General features: G+C 38.1%; 1 protein-coding gene across 2 annotated transcripts in view; it reads left to right on the forward strand.

The window, feature by feature from the left end:
- The window catches only part of zc2hc1a (zinc finger, C2HC-type containing 1A), a 49,317-nt gene that overhangs the window by 18,676 nt on the left and 5,664 nt on the right, over positions 1–24,977 (forward strand). The window contains exons 4-8 of one of the 2 annotated variants that reach the window (XM_062021142.1): positions 16,000–16,141; positions 16,231–16,352; positions 22,219–22,321; positions 22,423–22,468; positions 22,559–22,669. In XM_062021142.1, coding sequence (XP_061877126.1) covers positions 16,000–16,141; positions 16,231–16,352; positions 22,219–22,321; positions 22,423–22,468; positions 22,559–22,669 — 524 coding nt within the window. Of the gene's footprint in view, positions 1–15,999; positions 16,142–16,230; positions 16,353–22,218; positions 22,322–22,392; positions 22,469–22,558; positions 22,670–24,977 lie in introns of both variants that reach the window. The other variant, XM_062021141.1, reaches the window with a different exon arrangement.

Below are 24,977 nucleotides of genomic sequence, written 5' to 3' on the forward strand. Positions count from 1 at the left end.
CCACCTACAACTGTCTTCTTTGCAGCCTTCATTGTTCATTAAACAAATTGCAAAAGATGTCCAAAATACTGTGGAATTATGAAATGAAAACAGAGCTTTTTGTATAGGCTTCTACGGGTACCATAACTTCCGTTACTCTGACTTCGTCACGCGCATACGTCATCATACCGCAACGTTTCAGCCGGATATTTCCCGGGAAGTTTTAAAAGTCACTTTATAAGTTAACCCGGCCGTATTGGCATGTGTTGCAATGTTAAGATTTCATCATTGATATATAAACTATCAGACTGCGTGGTCGATAGTAGTAGGTTTCAGTAGGCCTTTAACAGCTTGGTGGGAATTTTTGAAAATAACTGTGTCCCCGCCTTGGAGATATCATCAATGGAAACAGTTTTATGTCTTTTAAAGATTTAATAACACAATATGCAATAAATCCTAACATTCCTAAAATATATACAAATCAAATCTGTAATCAGCGCAAGATTCAACAAAACCTGAGAAAGTAATCCCACTAACGTAAAATTTTTCGAAATATCTGCCCCCAAAGCTTTATCTAAATTATATGCTTTATTATCAAAAAAAATGTAACCCAACAGGTATCCTAACTTCCAAATGGCACTCAGATGTATCCACAAGCTGTGACCCAGAATTCTGGAAACAAATATGCCACAATACTTCTCGTTTGATTAGGAATCTAAATTGACCTCTGATTCAGCTCAAAACACTTTACAGAATACATTACACCGGACAAATAATGTTTAAAATGGGTTTAGCTGACTCTAACATTTGTGTACACTGCTCAGATAATAAGATAGATAACTACTTACACTCAATGTGGTCCTGTGTGCCCGTTATTAACTTCTGGCGTGGAGTGTGCAAGAACCTGTCATTAGCCTTGGAGATTCCCATTCCCACCTCCCCCCAACTCTGCCTGTCGGGGGATCTCTCCTCAACTGATTTTGATACAAACAAAACATACCTCCTTATCGAGGCATTAGACATCGCCAAGAAAACTATTCCCGTGAATTGGAAATCAAAAAATAATTTATGTATAAACCTTTACAAAAACATTTTATTAGATCATAGACTTTTGTACGGAGCCCCTAAAGGGACATGGGAATTTTTTTTTTTTTAGACATGTATCTCGTGGCCACGAGAAAGTATCTCGTGGCCACGAGATACTTTCTCGTGGCCACGAGAAACTTTTTATAAAAAAAAAAAATATTATTATTATTTATTTTTTTTAATAAAAAGTTTCTCGTTGCCACGAGATACTTTCTCGTGGCCACGAGAAACTTTTTATTAAAAAAATTTTTTTTTTTTTTAATAATTTTTTAAATTTTTTTTATAAAAAGTTTCTCGTGGCCACGAGAAACTTTCTCGTGGCCACGAGAAAGTTTCTCGTGGCCACGAGAAACTTTTTATTAAAAAATTTTTTTTTTTTTTAAATAATTTTTTTAAATTTTTTTATAAAAAGTTTCTCGTGGCCACGAGAAAGTTTCTCGTGGCCACGAGAAACTTTTTATAAAAAAAAAAAAAAAATATTATTATTATTATTTTTATTTTTTTATAAAAAGTTTCTCGTTAAAATTAAAAAAAAAAAAAATATATATATATATATATATATATATATATATTTTTTTTATAAAAAGTTTCTCGTGGCCACGAGATACTTTCTCGTGGCCACGAGAAACTTTTAAAAAAAAAAAACTAAAATAAAAAATAAAAAAATTTTTTTTTTTATTTTAAAAAAAATTTTTTTTAATAAAAAGTTTCTCGTGGCCACGAGAAAGCATTGGATGCGTGCTGATGGTTTGGTGTGTGTTAAAATGGCAGTTTAGGAGTTAATATGGCTGTATTTCCAATTAGGACTTTCCCCCATGTGTGTTGTGGCAAAATGTGAATGCTTGATTAGTAGGTGTGAGACAAACACTTTATCTTCCTGGTTATTGTAACGCTACATGTTTGACATTATTTAAGACTTTATCATGCCCGGGAAAGGACAGTTTTCCTCTTCTGTGGCTGTGGGGGGGGGTGGGCGTGGCTTGCGGACCTGCGGCGAAGCGGAGTGTGTCAGTTAGTCCGATGTTGATGGGATCAAACTTCTTTCTTGCTTGGAAAATACACACACAATAGTAACTGTTATTTCTTCCTGCAGATAATAAATATGTACGTGTTTGGATGTATTCATTTATGTAAAATTGTCATTAAATGTAATATTGCCTGACAAAAAGTGATACGACGTACGTAATATTTTGATATTTACACATCGCATATTTACACACGCGCATCTGACTAGAATACCCTTATGTGCATTACATATATCAACATCAACTACCTACTATATATATATATATATATATATATATATATATATATATACACAGTATATACACACACACACACATATATACATGTATACTGTATAGGAAGAAACACACATACATATATACAGTATACATATATACACACAAACACTAAATTTGACAAACAAAATAACTACTATTTTTAAGAACAAGTTACAGTAATATATAATATATATATACACTACCGTTCAAAAGTTTGGGGTCACCCAAACAATTTTGTAGAATAGCCTTCATTTCTAAGAACAAGAATAGACTGTCGAGTTTCAGATGAAAGTTCTCTTTTTCTGGCCATTTTGAGCGTTTAATTGACCCCACAAATGTGATGCTCCAGAAACTCAATCTGCTCAAAGGAAGGTCAGTTTTGTAGCTTCTGTAACGAGCTAAACTGTTTTCAGATGTGTGAACATGATTGCACAAGGGTTTTCTAATCATCAATTAGCCTTCTGAGCCAATGAGCAAACACATTGTACCATTAGAACACTGGAGTGATAGTTGCTGGAAATGGGCCTCTATACACCTATGTAAATATTGCACCAAAAACCAGATATTTGCAGCTAGAATAGTCATTTCCCACATTAGCAATGTATAGAGTGTATTTCTTTAAAGTTAAGACTAGTTGAAAGTTATCTTCATTGAAAAGTACAGTGCTTTTCCTTCAAAAATAAGGACATTTCAATGTGACCCCAAACTTTTAAACGGTAGAGTATATATATACATGCTTATACATAATATGTATGTGTATATATATATATATATATATATATATATATATATATATATATATAGATACACACACACATATATATGTATATATATATATATATATATATATATTTATATATATATATATATATATATATATATATATATATATATGTATATATATATATATATATATATATATATATATATATATATATATATATATATATATATATATGTATATATATATATATATATGTATATATATACACATACATACATACATACACATATATATATATTATATATACACATATAAATTATGTGGGTAGATATTTGTTCTAAAAAGGGTATTTCAACAAGTAAACAGTACAGTAGGTAGTTGATGTTGATATATGTAATGCACATAAGGGTATTCTAGTCAGATGCGCGTGTGTAAATATGCGATGTGTAAATATCAAAATATTACGTACGTCGTATCACTTTTTGTCAGGCAATATTACATTTAATGACAATTTTACATAAATGAATACATCCAAACACGTTGTACATATTTATTATCTGCAGGAAGAAATAACAGTTACTATTGTGTGTGTATTTTCCAAGCAAGAAAGAAGTTTGATCACATCAACATCGGACTAACTGACACACTCCGCTTCGCCGCAGGTCCGCAAGCCACGCCCACCCCCCCCCACAGCCACAGAAGAGGAAAACTGTCCTTTCCCGGGCATGATAAAGTCTTAAATAATGTCAAACATGTAGCGTTACAATAACCAGGAAGATAAAATGTGTGTCTCACACCTACTAATCAAGCATTCACATTTTGCCACAACACACATGGGGGAAAGTCCTAATTGGAAATACAGCCATATTAACTCCTAAACTGCCATTTTAACACACACCAAACCATCAGCACGCATCCAATGCTTTCTCGTGGCCACGAGATACATGTCTAAAAAAAAAAAAATTCCCATGTCCCTTTAGGGGCTCCGTACTTTTGGAAAGAATGTCTGCTGAATCAAAACAACTGACAGAATTCCGATCTCTTTGGGCACCTCTAATTATTTTCCTGACCTGACTCCCTGCCTTTAGAGGCCTAGCTCTGGACGGGGGGTCCTGGGTTTCGGGTGGGGGCTGTGTGCTGCAGGGTCGGGTGGGCCTGCGGTGTGTTCCCTGGTTCTGGCCTGGCAGGCAGATCCATGGGTGGTCTAGCGGATGGGGGTCCATGGGGTGCCTGGGCAGGGGTTGGGGTTGGGGTTCGGGTGGGCTTCCTCATTCTCTTATGGGTGGGGCGGGGTCTGGCTTGGGTCGCTGTGCACTGTGGCCGTGCGGGCCCGTCTAGTGTTGGGTTGGGGAGGCCGCTTACCCCCCTTGTAGGGGCACCGGCGGTGCTGCCCAACTGCCGTGCAATCGTTCCTCTCCTGTGTTTAAAAAAATATGTTTATATATATTTATTTTTTATTTTATTTATTTATTTTATTTTTTTCTTAATTGTTTTTTAATTATATGTATATATGAATGTGTTTGTGTGTGTGTGTGTGTGTGTGTATATGTATGTTTGTGTATGTGTATATGTACATATATGTACAGTATGTAATGATATATACTGTACATGTGTATGTATGTATTTATTTATACTATGTGAGTGCGTGTGTGTGTGTGTGTGTGTGTGTGTGTGTGTGTGTGTACATGCATATTTATATACGGGTATACAGTATGTGTGTTTGATGGATATATATGTATGCGTATATGTATGTACGTGTGTACTGTATGTATGTATACGTGTGTATACGTGTGTATGTATGTATATGTGTATATATAAATGTATATAAATGTGTGTACATATATATGTGTACGTATATACAGTATATATTTATTTATATATATATACGTACACATTTACACACACACATATATATGTGTGTGTGTTTGTATATATACTAGTGTTGTCCCGATACCAATATTTTGGTACCAGTACCAAAATGTATTTCGATACTTTTCTAAATAAAGGGGACCACAAAAAATTGCATTATTGGCTTTATTTTAACAAAAAATCTTACGGTACATTAAACATATGTTTTTCATTGCAAGTGTGTCCTTAAATAAAATAGTGAACATACAAGACAACTTGTCTTTTATTAGTAGGGATGATGTTTGTTAAGAAATTATCGAACCGATTCCTTATTGATTCTCTTATCGAATCCAGATAGGTTGTTGTATATGGAAAAAAACACAATACTTCGTTTAACAAAAGCTCACTTCTATTTTTTAAGAAAAAAATAAAATAAATAAATAAATATTGACTGCTGTTACCCCCCCCAAAATAAATAAAATAAATAAATATTGACTGTTAGTGCCCCTTTAAGTGGGCCACCTAGGAAAAATACATGTAGGGAAAATACTGCATTCATTTGTATTGCACAGCACTTTACATTTGAAACACATCTCAGAGTAATGGTGTTGTTTACATTTTGCTCCATTACATGTCAACGAAATACAATTATTAACCTACTTGTATTCGTCTGTGTTCACCAAGTTGAAGGGGAGGAGATTTTTCACCATCATTCTCGTTAGCTTGCGAGTAATGTTGTTACTCTCCTCCTCGCTCATCTTGCTGCGCTCTGCGTTATACCTCGCCATGGTAAATGGGTTAACGCTCTGTGCTACAGCGCAAACACTGCCCTGGTCACTCTGGCTGTCATGAATGTCATCATCTGAAATAGGATAATTTTAACATTATCTTAATTCACATCTTGCAAGCAGTAGTTTATTAGACAGACCTGCAAACTGTTAACCGGTAACGTTATCAGGCACATACAAAAAGGCTAACGTTAACGTTACCGTTAGCCACTGACTATGCTTAGGTAACGTTAGTCTAGCTAACATTACTGCACTCTTGGTTGACATAAGAGGTAACGATATTTTAGCCTAAAGGCTACAAGTGAGCAGATATGGAAATTAACCGGCAACAGTTAACGTTAGTTACTCACCGGCACTATCACTGGGACTGCAGGTTGAAGCAGAGGAAGAGGGGCGTGCTTCGTCATCTCTGTCGCTGCTTCTCCACATGTCGAAGACACGGCACGTTTCTCTAACCTTCAGGTTATGTACGGCCTGAACATGTTTCAACATGTTTGTTGTACTGCTCCCATTACAGGAAAGCGAAGCCTGGCAATAATTGCAGATAGCCGTTTCCTCGTCGTATTTCTTAGTAAAGTGAAGCCATGCCTTGGAGCGTTTTTTCCGGTCCATTGTTGTTGCTGTTTCTGTATCTGCCGCCGAATGACTGAGCTACCTCATTTCCTGTGACACGGGATTCGTTCCCAGGGATTCGAATAAACAACCAAATCTTTTTATTCACTATAGTGGCTTCGATAACGGGAACCGTTTCTCAAAAAGGGATTCGAATCCATGGAACCGGGTATTTTCTTGTCGAACAATCGGGAGAACCGGTTTTCGAACATCATCCCTATTTATTAGTAAGTAAGCAAACAAAGGCTCCTAATTTAGTCTGCTAACGTATGTATCCAGGAAACATATTTTCTGAGTTTATATAATATACATTTTTTAAAAACGAAAGAAGATGTTTTAATGGCAAAAAATATCGATGTAATCATAGTAGTATCGACTAGATACGCTCCTGTACTTGGTATTATTAAAGTGGATGTCAGGTGTATATCCACCAATGGCGTTTGTTTACAATCCCCGTTTCCAGGTGAGGAGTATATTTATAGCTAGAATTCACTGAAATTCAAGTATTTCTTATACTGTATATATATAATTATATACAAACCCCGTTTCCATATGAGTTGGGAAATTGTGTTAGATGTAAATATAAACGGAATACAATGATTTGCAAATAATTTTTAACCCATATTCAGTTGAATATGCTACAAAGACAACATATTTGATGTTCAAACTGATAAACTTTTTTTTTTTGCAAATAATCATAACTTTAGAATTTGATGCCAGCAATACGTAACAAAGAAGTTGGGAAAGGTGGCAATAAATACTGATAAAGTTGAGGAATGCTCATCAAACACTTATTTGGAACATCCCACAGGTGAAAAGGCAAATTGGGAACAGGTGGGTGCCTTGATTGGGTATAAAAGTAGATTCCATGAAATGCTCAGTCATTCACAAACAAGGATGGGGCGAGGGTCACCACTTTGTCAACAAATGCGTGAGCAAATTGTTGAACAGTTTAAGAAAAAACCTTTCTCAACCAGCTATTGCAAGGACTTTAGGGATTTCACCATCTACGGTCCGTAATATCATCAAAGGGTTCAGAGAATCTGGAGAAATCACTGCACGTAAGCAGCTAAGCCCGTGACCTTCGATCCCTCAGGCTGTACTGCATCAACAAGCGACATCAGTGGGTAAAGGATATCACCACATTGGCTCAGGAACACTTCAGAAACCCACTGTCAGTAACTACAGTTGGTCGCTACATCTGTAAGTGCAAGTTAAAACTCTCCTATGCAAGGCGAAAACCGTTTATCAACAACACCCAGAAACACAGTCGGCTTCGCTGGGCCTGAGCTCATCTAAGATGGACTGATACAAAGTGGAAGTGTTCTGTGGTCTGACGAGTCCACATTTCAAATTGTTTTTGGAAGCTGTGGACGTCGTGTCTTCCGGACCAAAGAGGAAAAGAACCATCCGGATTGTTATAGGCGCAAAGTTGAAAAGCCAGCATCTGTGATGGTATGGGGGTGTATTAGTGCCCAAGACATGGGTAACTTACACATCTGTGAAGGCGCCATTAATGCTGAAAGGTACATACAGGTTTTGGAGCAACATATGTTGCCATCCAAGCAACGTTACCATGGACGCCCCTGCTTATTTCAGCAAGACAATGCCAAGCCACGTGTTACATCAATGTGGCTTCATAGTAAAAGAGTGCGGGTACTAGACTGGCCTGCCTGTAGTCCAGACCTGTCTTCCATTGAAAATGTGTGGCGCATTATGAAGCCTAAAATACCACAACGGAGACCCCTGGACTGTTGAACAACTTAAGGTGTACATCAAGCAAGAATGGGAAAGAATTCCACCTGAGAAGCTTAAAAAATGTGTCCCCTCAGTTCCCAAACGTTTACTGAGTGTTGTTAAAAGGAAAGGCCATGTAACACAGTGGTGAACATGCTCTTTCCCAACTACTTTGGCACGTGTTGCAGCCATGAAATTCTAAGTTAATTATTATTTGCAAAAAAAAAATAAAGTTTATGAGTTTGAACATCAAATATCTTGTCTTTGTAGTGCATTCAATTGAATATGGCTTGAAAACATTTTTTGCAAATCATTGTATTCCGTTTATATTTACATCTAACACAATTTCCCAACTCATATGGAAACGGGGTTTGTACATTAACTAAACAAAATCTACCCGGGTAGGGACAAGCGGTAGAAAATGGATGGGATGGACTTGCAACTGCTGTATAAGCGCTAGTCAGCCGAAAAGGACAAGCGGTAGAAAATGGATGGGATGGACTTACAACTGCTGTGTAAACGCTAATCTGCCATACATTGGCCCTATGGGATTCAAGCGTCAAGAGTGTTGGATGGGGTTTGGGGTTGCGTATTTTTATCGTGGATGCATGTGTGTGTGTAAGCCTGCAGCATGTCTCTGTTCCGCGGTCTTGGTGTGATTGCAGCCGACTGTCAGTCCAAAGTCAATGACAACATGTGTGTCCTTGAGAGACAAAAAGGGAGTTTGTTGTGTGTTGGCCCCACTGTCCTTCAGGAGTCTCGAAGCCAGGGAAACAATCCAAGTTAGAATGTTTTGTATGCGAGTGAAAATACAGTTTGCTTTTTTGTCTATTAGTGGTCCTCAAATTCATTCTGCAGAGCAGACAGTCCGATGTTGTCCAAATGACAAGAGTGTCCACAGTTCTGCCCGCATCCTCCAATCATTTGTGGCAGCTTTGGGGTACTTTGAAGACTGCCAGCAACTTCTAGTTTGTCGACAAACCAGAGCAACGCTCACTCCAATCAGCAGATGTCCTGGTGTCATAATTCCGAATAGGTGGATATCTTCACGTCCTCGACTGGAAGGGTCGCCAGGCATGTGGCACTCCTTCTTCTCCCAAGAGTCCGTCGGGTGTCCAGCAACAACCGCTCCGTCAAGACAAGCAGGTTCCCCCAAACCCAAGATCTTGTCAATTTCGTTGAGAGGCCAGTTAAGGGAGAGGGAAAGGGGAGCGTCTGCCCTCGATGAGTGCCAGTGAGAAATGTACATAACTTAAATAAATGATTAAAAAAATACCTCCCTCTACCAAAATGTAAAGGCATCATGTAATGACAAAAAGCTGACAAGTTGATATTATTCATGAATAAAAAAAATTTTTGTCATTGAATATACGGATAACGTTTATCTACAGCTTTTTTATTAGACATTACAAATTACATGATGGTATTGCTTTCACACCCCAACACTGCTTTACCTAACAATCAGTAATCATGATCTCAATACTGTTTTAATAACATTGTTCCAAAAAAAATAACCGCTTTAATAAAGTTATGCATACAGTAACTTAAAATATACTTTGTTTTGTTTAATAAAATTCTACCCAAACATTTTGTAAAGTCAAATACAAATAAGGCAACAAGAGAAACACTAACACTTCTGTTTTCGAAAATAAATCTGTATAGCTGAAATGGACATCTACATCAACAATATGATTTGTCTGAGTAGCTGGACAGGACAAATTACATTAAAAAAAAAAAAAAAAAGTATAATATCTTTTTTTTAATCGATTTTTGTAATCAATCAATTAAAAATCGTTACAAGTAAGAATAGGGATTCATTCGAAAATCTTTATATATTTTTTTTCATTCTTAACGTTTAAAGTCCTGTAAGCGAGGGTGTGAGCTCATTGTAAACAAAGGACGAACATGGCAAAAATTAACTGGAAGTCTGTTGTTACGAAAATTGATGCGAGAGTTGAAAATCCCTAGCGCTGGTCCTGGCTGGAAAAAACTGTTCATAAAACACCACTAAGTCTTGTGTGTTGATAAGATTGATAAACCTGGCTTTGCGAAATGTAAGATTTTCCGCCAGGAAATAAATTATGAGAAACGTGGCCGTGTCGCACTCGAAGATCATGTTGCTGGATCGAAACACAGGAGCTGGTTAACATTCAGAAGACTAACTATGTATTAACAGGTAGAGTGATAAATATTTCATGAAATCTCCTAAGCATGTTAATTTATTATAATCAATATAAATTGAAACTTGAACTGCAAAATTAAGAGACAGTAATAATTATGTATTTTGGTGTATCTTCTCTTCGATATTTTTTTATATATTGGCTTTAAATACATATTAACTAAAAAAAGATAAAAGTAATTAAATAATCACTGAAAATTCAGACTTTAATAATTGTTAGGATATAATTAAAATGCATCTTTTAAAAATATTTAGTCTACCTTTCAGTGATGCATGTCTATTACTTAATCTGATTGTGTAATTTTCCTTAACTTCATATACTAATTGATGATGTAAATTGGTGTACATTTGTTGATGGATTTTGTCATTATTTTGTCTTTAAAAAAAATAAATTAATAATAATAATTCTGTGTAAATTACACGGGACATAGAAGTGTCAAAAAGACACCCAAAAGAGGTTAGTAGATGGGAATAAATCTAAAGGCTCTGGCTGCCGAAGGAGAAACAGCTTTAGGAGAGAACAGAGAGATCTGTGGGAGAGCTCAAGGTCAAGCTCAACCATAACAACCTCTGCTGCACGGAGAGTACAGCCGATGACAGAAAATCCGTTTCGAAATCAAGAGGATTGAAAATGCCAGACCGCATCAATATCAATATGGAACAGTCTTGAACACCATTGAGGGTATCAAGGGCCAACTGGAAAGCCTTGATGGCATCAAGGTCCAGATGGACAACTTCATGAAGGAGATCTGTTACCTCAAGGACCAAAACATCAAAAAGGACCAAGAAATAAAATCCCTGACCAACAGAGTTGAGGAGCTCGAGCAAATTGGTAAACTTAACGATGTCTTAGTGACTGGCCTGAAAATAAGGCCCAGGAGCTATGCGGTGCAACAGCAGGGCTCAGTGTGAACCCAAATGAGGAGGAGATAAAGTATGTGGAAGCTCAGGTGACAGGGTTTCTACACAAACAAGTCATCAACATGGAACCTGGAAATGTGGATGCCTGCTATCTGCTTCCCAAAAAAGCAGGCAGTGGAGACGGTGACAACGACAACCGTGCCGTGGTGCTCTTCTTCACAAACAAGAAATACAAAATTGCTCTGCTGAGGCAATGCACCAAACTGAAAGGCTCCAGAGTGTATGTAAACGAAAATCTCACCAAGAAGAATGCAACAATCGCTTGCAAGGCTCGCCAGCTGAAGAAAAATAAGAGGATTCAAAACACCTTGACAGCTAACTGCAAAGTCTACATCAAACCAAATGGATCAGATACCACCAGACCAGTGCTGATCAGGGCAGTGGAGGAGCTGGAAAAGTATGACTAGAAATAGGTAGAAAGATACCTATAGAAGGAGACAGCTCAATGAACTCAGTTCAACCAGACTGTTCACAAATAAATAAGAATTATTTGGATAACCTGATTGCTGTCTTTGGAAAAATAAGTATATAATCTGATCTGCATCAAGGATATGAAGACCCAAATGAAGAAATTGACCCGGATTATCATTTTTATTGTAACGAGGTAAACAACTGTGGATATTACACAGAGGGTAAATTCAACGACAACATTTATCTCAAAGGAAATCTTTCAATAATTCATTTTAACGCCAGGAGCTTATATGCAAACGTTGATCAAATACAGGACTACCTTTCATCATTTGACAAGCCCTTCAACATAATTGCAGTGTCGGAAACCTGGATTAATGAGCATAAATTGTTTATTGATGTAAACATTAATTTCAAGATTCTGGAAAATATGTCTAGAGTGATGATGTGATGGAGTGTGTAACAATTCAAATCTCAGGGCTGAAAGGAAAAACAACGTCCGTATGCTGTGTTTACAGGGCTCCAAATTCAAACATTGATATATTTGGAAATTGCCTGGGGGAAATAATTGCAGAAATGAAACAAGGAAATGTATTTCTATGTGGTGACTTCAATATTGATCTGATAAACCCCAATTACAACAACCAGAATGAGGACTTTGTTAACTCTATGTATGCCTATGGCTTGCGACCTCTTATCACACGCTCTAGTAGAATCACGAAGCAGAGCGCCACACTAATTGACAATATTTTTACCAACATACTAGACACTGAAATAACTAGCGGTCTTATGGTAACTGATATATCCGATCACCTTCCGGTATTCACAGTCTGTAGTTTGGATTATTGCACACTTCAAAAAACAAAAACCAGAAACAAAAACCATTAGAAGGCTCTGTAATGAAAGGAGAATCATGGCCTTTGAACATGACATGATAAACAAAGAATGGAATAGTCTATTCAGTGAATCGGATACCAACTCCGCATATGAGATATTCCTTTACACAATAATTTAATCATACTACATGCACTGTCCATTAATCACTACTTCATGCAGAAGTAAAAACACAAAGATAAAAAGCATTGGATGACAAAAGTATTGAGTAATGCATGTAGGAAAAATAATAAATTATATAAAAACTTTTTAAAGGCCAGAAATGAGCAAATATATGACAAATACTAATACTGCAGAAATAAAGTGACTTATTTAATCAGAAAACAGAAAAAGGACTATTATGATAAACTATTGACGGATAACCGGAATTATACTAAGAGCCTGTGGAAAATTTTAAACAAAGTTGCTGGGAGAGCCACGACAAGGTCATTTCCAACTCACTTCGAGATAAACGGGGTGAAGGAAGAAAATAAGGACTGGATTCTGGAGAAATGTAATGAGTATTTTGTGCAGGTCGGCCTGTCACTGGCCAGAAACATTCCTCCCTCGCATGTGCACTGGAATTATTTTGATTCAAGCAGTGATAACAGCAACGTGACAGAGCACATGCTCCTGACACTAGTGTCACAGCATGAAGTGACTTCTCTATTCAGAGAGTTCTCACCAAAAGCCTCCACTGATGGAGATGGTTTATCAATGAGATTGTTAAAAAACATCTCCACGGCTCTAGTGCCAGCACTGACATACGTCTGTAATTTATCATTTTCAAATGGTGTTTTTCCTGATAAAATGAAGAAGGCGAAAGTGTTTTCTCTGTACAAAAGCGGTGATAAACATTTGTTTTCAAATTACCGTCCAAATTCATTACTACCCCAATGCTCTAAAGTCTCAGAGAAGCTTTTCCAGACCAGATTACAAAAATTAATTAATAAACATAGACTGTTGTGTGATAGCCAATACGGTTTTAGGAAAAAACATTCCACAAGAATGGCTTTAACTGACACTGTAGAATTCAACAAAGATGCACTAGACAACAAACTCTATGCTTTTGGAATTTTTATTGACCTAAAAAAAGCCTTTGACACTTTAAACCACAGTATTCAAATTGAAAAACTGCAGACATATGGAGTTAGAGAGACCTCTTTAAAATGGATAAAAAGTTATCTCTCGAACAAAATACAATATTTACAGATGGGAAAGAACATATCAACAGACCGAGTTATCACTTGTGGGGTCTCTCAGGGGTCAGTCTTGGGACCAAAACTTTTCACATTATATATCAATGATAGTGTCAAAGTATCTGACGTCCTAAAATTAATGTTGTTCGCGGACGACACCAACATCCTCTGTTCTGGAAAATATTTAATTCAATTAGTAAACAGTGAACAGTGAATTGTCAAAAATTCATTTGTGGTTTTTAATAAATAAACTATCACTAAATCTGTCAAAAACAAACTATATCCTCTTCGGGAGAAGGGGACTGGAAAAAAACATTACCCATAGAAGTTAGCGGGAAGTCTATAAATAGAGTAAATGAACACAAGGTCTTGGGGTTAAGATTGACGCTCTCCTGACTTGGAAACCACATGTGAAAGCAGTACAGTCTAAATTGGTTAAGGGTGTCTCCATTTTGTGGAAAATGCAAAAATTACTAAATCAAAATTCACTTAGAACGATTTACTTAGCTGTTTTATTGCCGCATTTACAGTATTGCGCTGAAGTTTGGGGGCCCACCTATTGGGACACCATTGAACTGTTATTTAAGCTCCGGAAAAAGTCAATTAGAATTATACATTATGCCCAATACAGAGCTCATACCAATGATCTGTTCATAATGAGTAATTTTCTTAAACTACATGATATAATCCAATACAGTAGCCTTCAAGTTATGTTTATGGCCTCACAAAGGGCTCTACCTACAAATATACAGAGTCTGTTTTCACTCAGAGATGGTCCACATGAACTCAGGGGTGTCCTAAAATTCAAACATAACATAGTAAATTCCACATTTAAGGCTCAAACGTTATCTATAGCGGGGGTGAAGCTGGGACAATTTGAGCGGAGAACTTAAACTGTCTTCTAGCCTAAAAGTGTTCAACCTTGCGGTAAAAAATGTGTTGTTGGGAAACTATCAAAAACATGACTAGTTGTTTGGACTATCTCAACTGTGGGACACAGGTGCAAAAGAACTCACTGTGGAATAAGGGACATAACACACCAGACAAGGCTTCAGAAGACGAAAGATACCCAGGCAAGATGGAGCTAATCTCATGGTCACTCAATGCTATTACATCCATATTGGTGTATGTATACTGACTTGTCATTATCATATGTTATACTTGTTCTGAAATTGTCATGTATCCATCAAATCTGCTGTTGAAACTTGGACTATATAACCAACATATAAGTTGATTATAAATTAGGGGCGGTACACGGATAAGCATTCTTGCTTTTTTCCTGTATCCGTGGGTGCCGTTGCATGTCTGTCAAACTACAAAGAGTGATGAAGTGTTGCTATATATGTCTGTCTGCCAAAATAATTACATTCATTCATTCAAGGTACAATGTATTGTAGAAATGCACCCAATTGCAGGAAATGTAGTCTTGATTTTCAGAATTTTCTTTCGGGGTTTGCGTGGTAGCACTTTGTGCTGATATAAATGTTTCTCTTTTTTTCCTCAAAGGGTGCTCACATCCCTATTACATACGTCTAGCTTGTATGCTATTATGTGCTTAGCTTTTTTGTATCTGCTAGCTCTTAGTAGCTAATCCCTTACCATGTTTACCTTTTTTAAATGACCTGGCTAAAATACAAGAAACGATCAAACCTGTGTGCCTGTTAGAGGACATTTAGATGTTAACTAACTGTCCAACTTTGTACAAATAAACTCACTGCAGGACTGCTTGTATCGGAGCTTATATCTGAGATTTTAGATGCAAGCCGAAATCATCGGAGACTTGCTGACATTGGACTGATATCCGATTACAATATTGGCTCGGGACACCCCTAACTAAACCGGTACAGCTCGGAGTATGCAATATTACTGCTATCTACAGTCTACTTTTAAGTCTGTGTTGCATAAAATTAAAAAAACATAAATTATTAGTTTTCCAATTTTTGTTGCGATCATGTTTTTTCAGGTAATGCTGGTAGCAAATTGATAACATCACAAGTTAATTCAATGTTATTGAAAAAAAAAAAGATCAACCTCAAAACCTTTTACTGCAACTTTCTGAAAAAGCTGGCACAAATGGCGGGTCTTCCTATTATTGTTGAGCAGAATTCACCAAGCGTTTGAATGTTCACCCACTAATTGGGAACGTGTGCTAGGTTTAGACAGTTGTGAGACAGGTTAGTTTTACCCTACTGATGATGTGTTGTTGCAATAGTAACAAGGGAGATAATCAGAAAATATCTGCTTTTGTTGCCATCAAATCATACTTGTATTTTGTTTGAAACCAGAAAAACAATAAAACAGGATGAGGGGCCATTTGGTGATGTTTCCAGACGTGTTGGTCAAAATATTACCTTCCCTGCAGGCAGAGCCCCCTAAGAAGCCATCCAACTGGCGCAAGAAGCATGAAGACTTCATCGCAACAATTCGGAAAAGCAGAGGCAAAAAAGATGCCAATGCAGACGAAACAACTTCGTTCAAAGATGCGCCTTCTCTACATAATGAAGGTAAGTTCCTTTTGAGTACTATCTGTATTAAACACCCTGGATGTGATTGTCTTAATTTCTTCATCTCATCGTACGATCTATTTTTCTAGATCTTGAACAGTGTCCTCATTGCCAGCGGACGTTCATCAAAAGTTCAGCTGAAAGACACATAGCGTTCTGCAAGGAGCAGGCTGCCCGATTGGCCATCAAGAAACCTCCTACACGTACACAGGTATTATTGAATGGAGCAGTTTCTTGGCTTGAAAAAGTGTTCATACCCCTTGAACTTTTCTATATTTTGTCACGTTACGACCATAAACATAAATATATTTTATTGGGATTTCATGTGAAAGACCAATGTCACCACAGGGTATCAATAAAAAATTGTTCTTGTTTTATATCAGCAAGTTTTTGTACCAGTCCATCAGAAGCTAAATTCGATTCACATTAGAAGAGCTCCATTTTAGTATGGAGTATCAAAAGCAAAGACCACTCAGGTACTGAAGGGTATATACACAATAGTGTATTTAACGTTTGGATTTAACCCTGTATTGATCACTGCAAAATGGAATGTAGAATAAATAAAAATGTTGTACATATGGACATAAAGTACAAGCAAAACTATTTTCATTAACAGCATAAGGGTCACAGCTTGTCCCTGTTTTTCATAACTAGCAATTTTTTTTTACAAACAATTTCAGAATAATCAAAGAATCAGTTCTTCTTGATGTCCAGGTGGATGCAATAGAAAGAAAACGTTAAGTCAGTTCAAAGAACTGCAAGAATGTGCTCTCTGATTGGCTCCTACAAGAAAGTGCCTTTTGACTGGCTCCTGCAGGTCAGTACACTGCACTCTGGTTCACCGATCAGAAGTAAAATGTATTCATTACAAACACACTTTGAGCCGTTTTAATTTGCAATGTCACCTGTTTCTTCTCAAACACTTTGAAATAATTTTCTGCGCATCAGCTAGTCAGTTGTGCTTAAATAATATAGACTCTATATACATTCATAAAATATATTACTTTAATTTGTTTCCACGTTCAAAAATCTAAATTTTTCAGGTGAGGCGACTTCAATTTAGCCGTGGCGCCACGCCACGATCGGATACATACAGGGAAAACCCTGAATTACATTCTACGCATGTGATTATTGCTGTTCTGTGACAGCCTCAGGGGGAAGGTAACAAATATCATCATGAATTCTAGAATTTGCATTTTGCCAGTCACCATGTTGAGTACACAGCAAACTTGTGGGAGAAGTTGCTCTGGTCAGATGAGACCTAAACATTGTGTTTTGAGTAAACAAACACTTCACATCACTGTGAACACACCATCCCCATATTCAAACATGGCGATGGATGGAGCCAAATACGGGCAATCTTGGATGCAAAGGTTCACCTTCTAGCACCCAATGACCCCAAACATAAAGCCAAAGCTTCAATGGAATGGTTTAAAAGAAAACATTCATGTGTTACAGAAGAAACAAACACTTTACATCACTGTGAACACACTATCCCCACATTCCAACAAAGTGGTGAATGGAGCTAAATACGGGGCAATCTTGGATGAAAAGCTATTGGAATCTGCAAAAGACTTGAGACCGGGGTGGCGGTTCACCTTGTTCACCCAATGACCACGAAGAAAGCCAGAGCTACAATGCATTGGTTTACAATAAAACATTCATGTGTTAGAACAGCTTAGTCACCGTGCATATCTAAATCCAATTGAGAATTTGTGGCTATTTCTGATAAATGCTGTTCATACACGCTCGCCGTCTAATCTGACTGATCTTGAGCTGTTTTTCAAAGAAGAAGACTTACCACTGAAATCGCACACAAAATATTTTTTTTGTCAAATTGATAAAAAAATCATGTGTCATTTTCTATATACTTCTCGAATGTGTGGCGCTTTGTGTTGGTCTTTCACATAAAATCTCAATAACATATTTGTTTTTGGTAGTAAGGTATTATAAAATATTTTAAAGCCGCTGTATACTGTAATAACTAGTACAGCACTTGGAAAGTGCAGACCTGCAAGTCCTACCTCCCAAGAGTAAAGTCCTCAACTTACAAAATGTAGTCACTTGTTCCCTAATTACATTTCTATTATTTCCTGAAAGTTTAATCAAAGTGCGCATAACCTTTTGACCTATTTTTAGCGGAATATAAGAAACAGAGTAAAGCCTCTTGACAGTCATCCACTATCTTTGTCTCTCAGGAGGCGGGGCCGCTAGCATACACACACAGAAGTTGAAACTCGTAATTTAATTGGAAGATGACGTCGTTAAATTAATCTACAAACCCCGTTTCCATATGAGTTGGGAAATTGTGTTACATGTAAATATAAACGGAATACAATGATTTGCAAATCCTTTTCAACCCATATTCAATTGAATGCACTACAAAGACAAGATATTTGATGTTCAAACTCATAAACTTTATTTTTTTTTTGCAAATAATAATTAACTTAGAATTTCATGGCTGCAACACGTGCCAAAGTAGTTGGGAAAGGGCATGTTCACCACTGTGTTACATGGCCTTTCCTTTTAACAACACTCCGTAAAGGTTTGGGAACTGAGGGGACACATTTTTTAAGTTTCTCAGGTGGAATTCTTTCCCATTCTTGCTTGATGTACAGCTTAAGTTGTTCAACAGTCCAGGGGTCTCTGTTGTGGTATATTAGGCTTCACATTGCGCCACACATTTTCAATGGGAGACAGGTCTGGACTACAAGCAGGCCAGTCTAGTACCCGCACTCTTTTACTATGAAGCCACGTTGATGTAACACGTGGCTTGGCATTGTCTTGCTGAAATAAGCAGGGGCGTCCATGGTAACGTTGCTTGGATGGCAACATATGTTGCTCCAAAACCTGTATGTACCTTTCAGCATTAATGGCGCCTTCACAGATGTGTAAGTTACCCATCTCTTGGGCACTAATACACCCCCATACCATCACAGATGCTGGCTTTTCAACTTTGCACCTACAAAAATCCGGATGGTTCTTTTCCTCTTTGGTCCGGAGGACACGACGTCCACAGTTTCCAAAAACAATTTGAAATGTGGACTAGTCAGACCACAGAACACTTTTCCACTTTGTATCAGTCCATCTTAGATTACCTCGGGCCCAGCGAAGCCGACGGCGTTTCAGGGTGTTGTTGATAAACGGTTTTCGCCTTGCAAAGGAGAGTTTTAACTTGCACTTACTGATGTAGCGACCAACTGTAGTTACTGACAGTGGGATTCTGAAGTGTTCCTGAGCCCATGTGGTGATATCCTTTACACACTGATGTCGCTTGTTGATGCAGTACAGCCTGAGGGATCGAAGGTCACGGGCTTAGCTGCTTACGTGCAGTGATTTCTCCAGATTCTCTGAACCCTTTGATGATATTAAAGACCGTAGATGGTGTAATCCCTAAATTCCTTGCAATAGCTGGTTGAGAAAGGTTTTTCTTAAACTGTTCAACAATTTTCTCACGCATTTGTTGACAAAGTGGTGACCCTCGCCCCATCCTTGTTTGTGAATGACTGAGCATTTCATGGAATCTACTTTTATACCCAATCATGGCACCCACCTGTTCCCAATTAGCCTGTTCACCTGCGGGATGTTCCAAATACAGTAAGTATTTGATGAGCATTCCTCAACTTTATCAGTATTTATTGCCACCTTTCCCAACTTCTTTGTCACGTGTTGCTGGCATCATATTCTAAAGTTAATGATTATTTGCAAAAAAAAAAATGTTTATCAGTTTGAACATAAAATATGTTGTCTTTGTAGCATATTCAACTGAATATGGGTTGAAAATGATTTGCAAATCATTGTATTCCGTTTATATTTACATCTAACACAATTTCCCAACTCATATGGAAATGGGGTTTGTACATCCTCCCTGATGTGCAATGACTTTGCCCCTTTTGGACATTTCCTGAAAGTTGGATGGAAATAATTTATCAGAACATTGCAGAATTTATCGAACATGACCAGCTAGTGTGCGGTGCTGTGTGCATGCCGCGGGATGTTAACAACAGAGTTTAGCTAGCAACAAAGCTGAGGTATTTGTGTAAAATGAGTAAGTGCAAGTTCAATGATTTGTGGCTGTGAAACAAACAAGTTAATGCATGATTTAACCCGGTGGATCAAGTGTTTACAACGACGTCACAACTTTGGTCAGGACCCGGATGTGGAACCATTGTGGAGGGCAGCGTTTGTAAACGTCGGAGTGAAAAGGAATAGAACGATAATTAAGAAATCAAAAATCAGAGACAAGACAAAATCACCAGCACCTACACAGGGATCGGCTTAAAAATAGCCATTGCAATGTTTGCCAATATTTATTTCAGCGTTCCAATCAAATTTTAGTTTAAAATAGCGAGGTGTTTCTGGTGTTTTAGTTTGGTTAAGCATTTCGAAGCGTTTCTGAACCACCATCCGCCGCCTCAAGAGGGAGAAGCAATGCACTGTCAACACTGTGTATAGTGGGGACGGTGTTCTGCTGACGTCGACTTGGGATATTGTGCATGGGCGGAAGGAACACTTCCAAGACCTCCTTAATCCCACCTACACGTCTTCCAATGAGGAAGCAGTGCCTGAGGATTCTGTGGTGGGCTCTCCTATTTCCGGGGCTGAAGTTACTGAGGTAGTTAAGAAGCTCCTTGGTGACGTGTTTTATGGACTTTGAGAAGGCATTTGACCGTGTCACTTGGGAAGTCCTGTGGAGAGTGCTCAGAGAATATGGAGTATCAAACCGCCTGATTATGGTGGTCTGCTCCCTGTATGATCAGTGTCAGAGCTTGGTCCGCATTGCCAACAGTAAGTTGGACCCTGTTTCCAGTGAAGGTTGGAGTCCACCAAAGCTGCCCTTTGTCACCGATTCTTTTTACAACTCTTATGGACAGAATTTCTAGGCGCAGTCAGGACGTTGAGGGTATCCGGTTTGTTGGCTGCAGAATTAGGTCTCTGCTTTTTTCTAATGATATGGTCCTGCTGGCTTCATCTGGCAAGGATCTTCAGCTCTCACTGGATCGGTTCGCAGCTGAGTGTGAAGTGACTGCGATGAAAATCAGCACTTCCAAGTCTGAGTGCATGGTTCTCGCCTGGAAAAGGGTGGAGTGCCATCTCCAGGTCGGGGAGGAGATCCTGCCCCAAGTGGAGGAGTTAAAGTACCTTGGGGTCTTGTTCACAAGTGAGGAAAGAGTGGATTGTGAGATAGACAGGCAGATCGGGGTGACGTCTGCAGTAATGCAAACCCTGCATTGGTCCATCGTGGGGAAAAAGGAGCTAAGCTGGAAGGCAAAGCTTTCAATTTACCGGTCGATCTACGTCCCTATCCTTTCTTATGGTCAAGAGCTTTGGGTTATGACCGCAAGGACAAAATCACAGGTACAAACTGTCGAAATGAGTTTCCTCCGTCAGGTGGCGGGGTTGTCCCTTAGAGATAGGTTGAGAAGTTCTGTCATTCAGGAGGAGCTCAGAGTAAAGCCACTGCTCCTCCACATTGAGAAGAGTCAGATGAGGTAGTTCGGGCACCTGGTCAGAATACCCCCTGAACGCCTCCCTAGGGAGCCGTTTCGGGCGCGTCTGACCGGTAGAAGACCACAAGGAAGACCCAGGACACGGTGGAGAGACCATGTCTCCCAGCTGGCCTGGGAACACCTCTGGATCCCCCAGGAAGAGCTGGACAAAGTGGCGGGGGAGAGGGAAGTCTGGGCTGCTGCCACCATAAAAGAAGCACATATTAAATGTGTCTTAAAATGTGTCTTAAATTGTATTTCTTTATGGTGTCAAAGTCTTTAAAAGTCTTACATTAGAAATATTTAAACCTGCGGAGACACTTTCTATAGTGGAATGAAAGAAACAGAGGGAACACTATTGTCAGCCATCCATTGTCTTTGTCTCTGGGGGCGCGAGCGTACACACAGAAACATAAACGGAAGATAATCGAGTAGAAATGATCGGGTTCAGGCCCAAAATCTAATCAGTTGTTCCTTATCCGATTTTGGAAATTTTCATCAAATCCACCCACTATAATGCTGTGCTGTGGCACTTTTATTGAATATTACCGGTACATTGTTGACCATTGTCCCTGCCTCTGTTCTCAGTATAAGTCTCCGGTTGTCAAGAAGGCCAACTCTACAGCGTCAGCCATTCCAATGGCCTCCACACGCCCACCACCTCAGAGATCAGGCCTTGGCCAGACAACTGGTAACACTGAGTTCATACAAAGTATTTTTGACACATTCAAATGACTTTGACAACACTTCTGCCTATCTCAGGAGTGTCTCTAAGTCAGACTTTGTCTGCAGCTTCAAAGAGGACAAACACTACTGGGCTCACAAGTCCTGGTTCTGGGTGAGCAACTGTAAAGATCTGCTAATTGATAACATATACCGCTTGCTATTTTAATCTCTCCTTCCCCTTTCTTTGTAATGTATATATCAGTTTGGGAATGAAAAACCGAGCAGTGGGTTCCGGATATGGTTCTTTGAGGAACCCAGCGGCTGTAAGAGGGCCGCTCAACAAGAACAAACAAGAAAACTCTTGCATAACGAGGTAAGCCAACTCCCCAAAAGACAAGAAAGAAAATCACCCCCCAGAGTCGTGTATAGAGAAAGTATGGCCAACTCAAGATTTAAAGTTAGTATTATTTGCAGATGATACAACAGCGTTTTGTTCAGGAGAGAACACACAGGAGATAATACAAATAATAACAGAAGAAATTAACAAATTAAAAAGATGGTTTGACAAAAACAGACTATTGTTGAATCTCAGTAAAACTAAAATAATGCTATTTGGTAACAGTAGAAGAGAAAGTCAAACACAAATTCAAATAGACGGAATAGAAATTGAAAGAGTAAATGAAACCAAATTTCTAGGTATAATGATTGATGATAAATTGAACTGGAAATCTCACGTAAAAAATATACAACATAAAGTTGCAAGAAACACGTCAATAATGAATAAAGCAAAACATGTTCTAAACCAAAAATCCCTTCATATTCTCTACTGCTCACTAGTGTTATCATATCTGAGCTACTGTGTAGAAATATGGGGAAATAATTACAAAAGTACACTTCATTCATTAACGGTGTTAGAAAAAAGATCAGTTAGAAAAATACATAATGTTGGATATAGAGAACATACAAACCCTTTATTTATTGAATCAAAAATACTGAAATTCCACGACATAGCGAATTTGCAAACAGCTAAAATTATGCACAAAGCAAACTATAAGTTGCTACCCAAGAATATTCAGCAATTCTTCTCAAAAAAAGAGGAGAAATATAATCTTAGAGAAAAACTTAATTTAAAACATTTGTATGCACGTACAACACTTAAGACCTTCAGTATATCAGTATGTGGAATTAAATTATGGAATGGATTAAGCAAAGCAATCAAACAATGTACTAATATGATCCACTTCAAGAAACTCTTCAAACTTAAAGTGTTTACAAAGTACAAAGAAGAAGAACTATGATAAACATTCTCAATTTATTTCATCCATCCATTCATTCATTCTTAAAGTAATCTTACTTATCTCATCATATGAAATATGACTTACTTCACCAATTATTATTATTACATTCTTACTATTATTTATTTATTTATTTTTATTGTGATTACTTATGGAGTTTATTGTGAATAAATTGTGAACAGGAAGTGAACAAAAAGTTTTAGCAACTGAGAAAGAAAAGGGGTAGGATTAAATAAGCTCTGCTTCTTCCTACTCCTTTTCGAACATGTTGAAAAGAGAAACTGGACATTGTGATGTATCATGTTGTATGCTTGCATGTTCAAAATAAACTCAAACTCAAACAAACTCAAACTCTGTTTCAGTTATTAAACTATCACTCCATGCTTGATGGAAAACCTCAAGTTTAGTTGCACACCATTTGCGTTCCAACTTTTACATGGTAGTTTAAACGCTCTGGTTTCTTCTCTGAACCAGGAAGTATGCCTTTTAGGGGCCTTTTTCAGCTTTAGCGGTGCGGTGCTATACTATCAATGGCGTTGTGCAGGGCATTGTTAAAGTTGTTAGTGAGGTTATCGATAGAGCCCACATAATTTGGGAATGGTGCCAATACCAAGGGAAATAGGCCAGCAAGAGCTGTAGTTGTGCCAGCATGAATGTGGCGGCTGCTAAAACATTGGTTATTAGTAGTTTGTTGACAACAAGTCAGAACTTCAAATTTTAGAAGGTAGTGATCGGACATTACCTTAGTGTACGGGAGTACCATAACTTTCGAGGTGGTGACACCCCGGACAAGGTCTAGATCTATCGTATTACCGTTGCGATGCATGGGTTCATTTATTTGTGTAAGACTACAGCTATCAATCATAGTCTGGAGCGCCACGCTCGGAGAGCCTGACGGGGTATTCATATGCATATTAAAATCCCTCATTATAATTATATTGTCTGCGTGCATCACTAGATCAGCATCATACTCTGAAAATGTGCTTATAAAGTCCGAATAGGGCCTGGGGGGGGCGATAGATAACAGCCAGATGGAGAGGTAGCGGTGTGACAGAGCTCATAGTAAGCACCTCAAATGATTTATATTTATTACTTAGGTTAGGGCTAAGGTTAAGGTTTTCATTGGATATTAGTGCAATCCCTTCACCCCTTTTAAGGGGATGGGCCAAATGTGCACTCGTATAGTTAGAGGGAGATGCCTAGTTAAGCGGGAAAAATTAATCTGGTTTTAGCCTAGTTTCGCTGAGACCAATGACGTTGAGATTGTTGTCTCAAATGAGCTCATTAACTAATAGCGCTTTGGGAGACGATGATCTGATTATTAAAAAGCCCATATTATAGTTAGTCGGCTGTTTTGAGGCATTTTCGTTAATGTTATCTGTAGTA

Source organism: Entelurus aequoreus, linkage group LG15 (assembly GCF_033978785.1).
Source record: "Entelurus aequoreus isolate RoL-2023_Sb linkage group LG15, RoL_Eaeq_v1.1, whole genome shotgun sequence".
Taxonomy (NCBI): Eukaryota; Metazoa; Chordata; class Actinopteri; order Syngnathiformes; family Syngnathidae; genus Entelurus; species Entelurus aequoreus.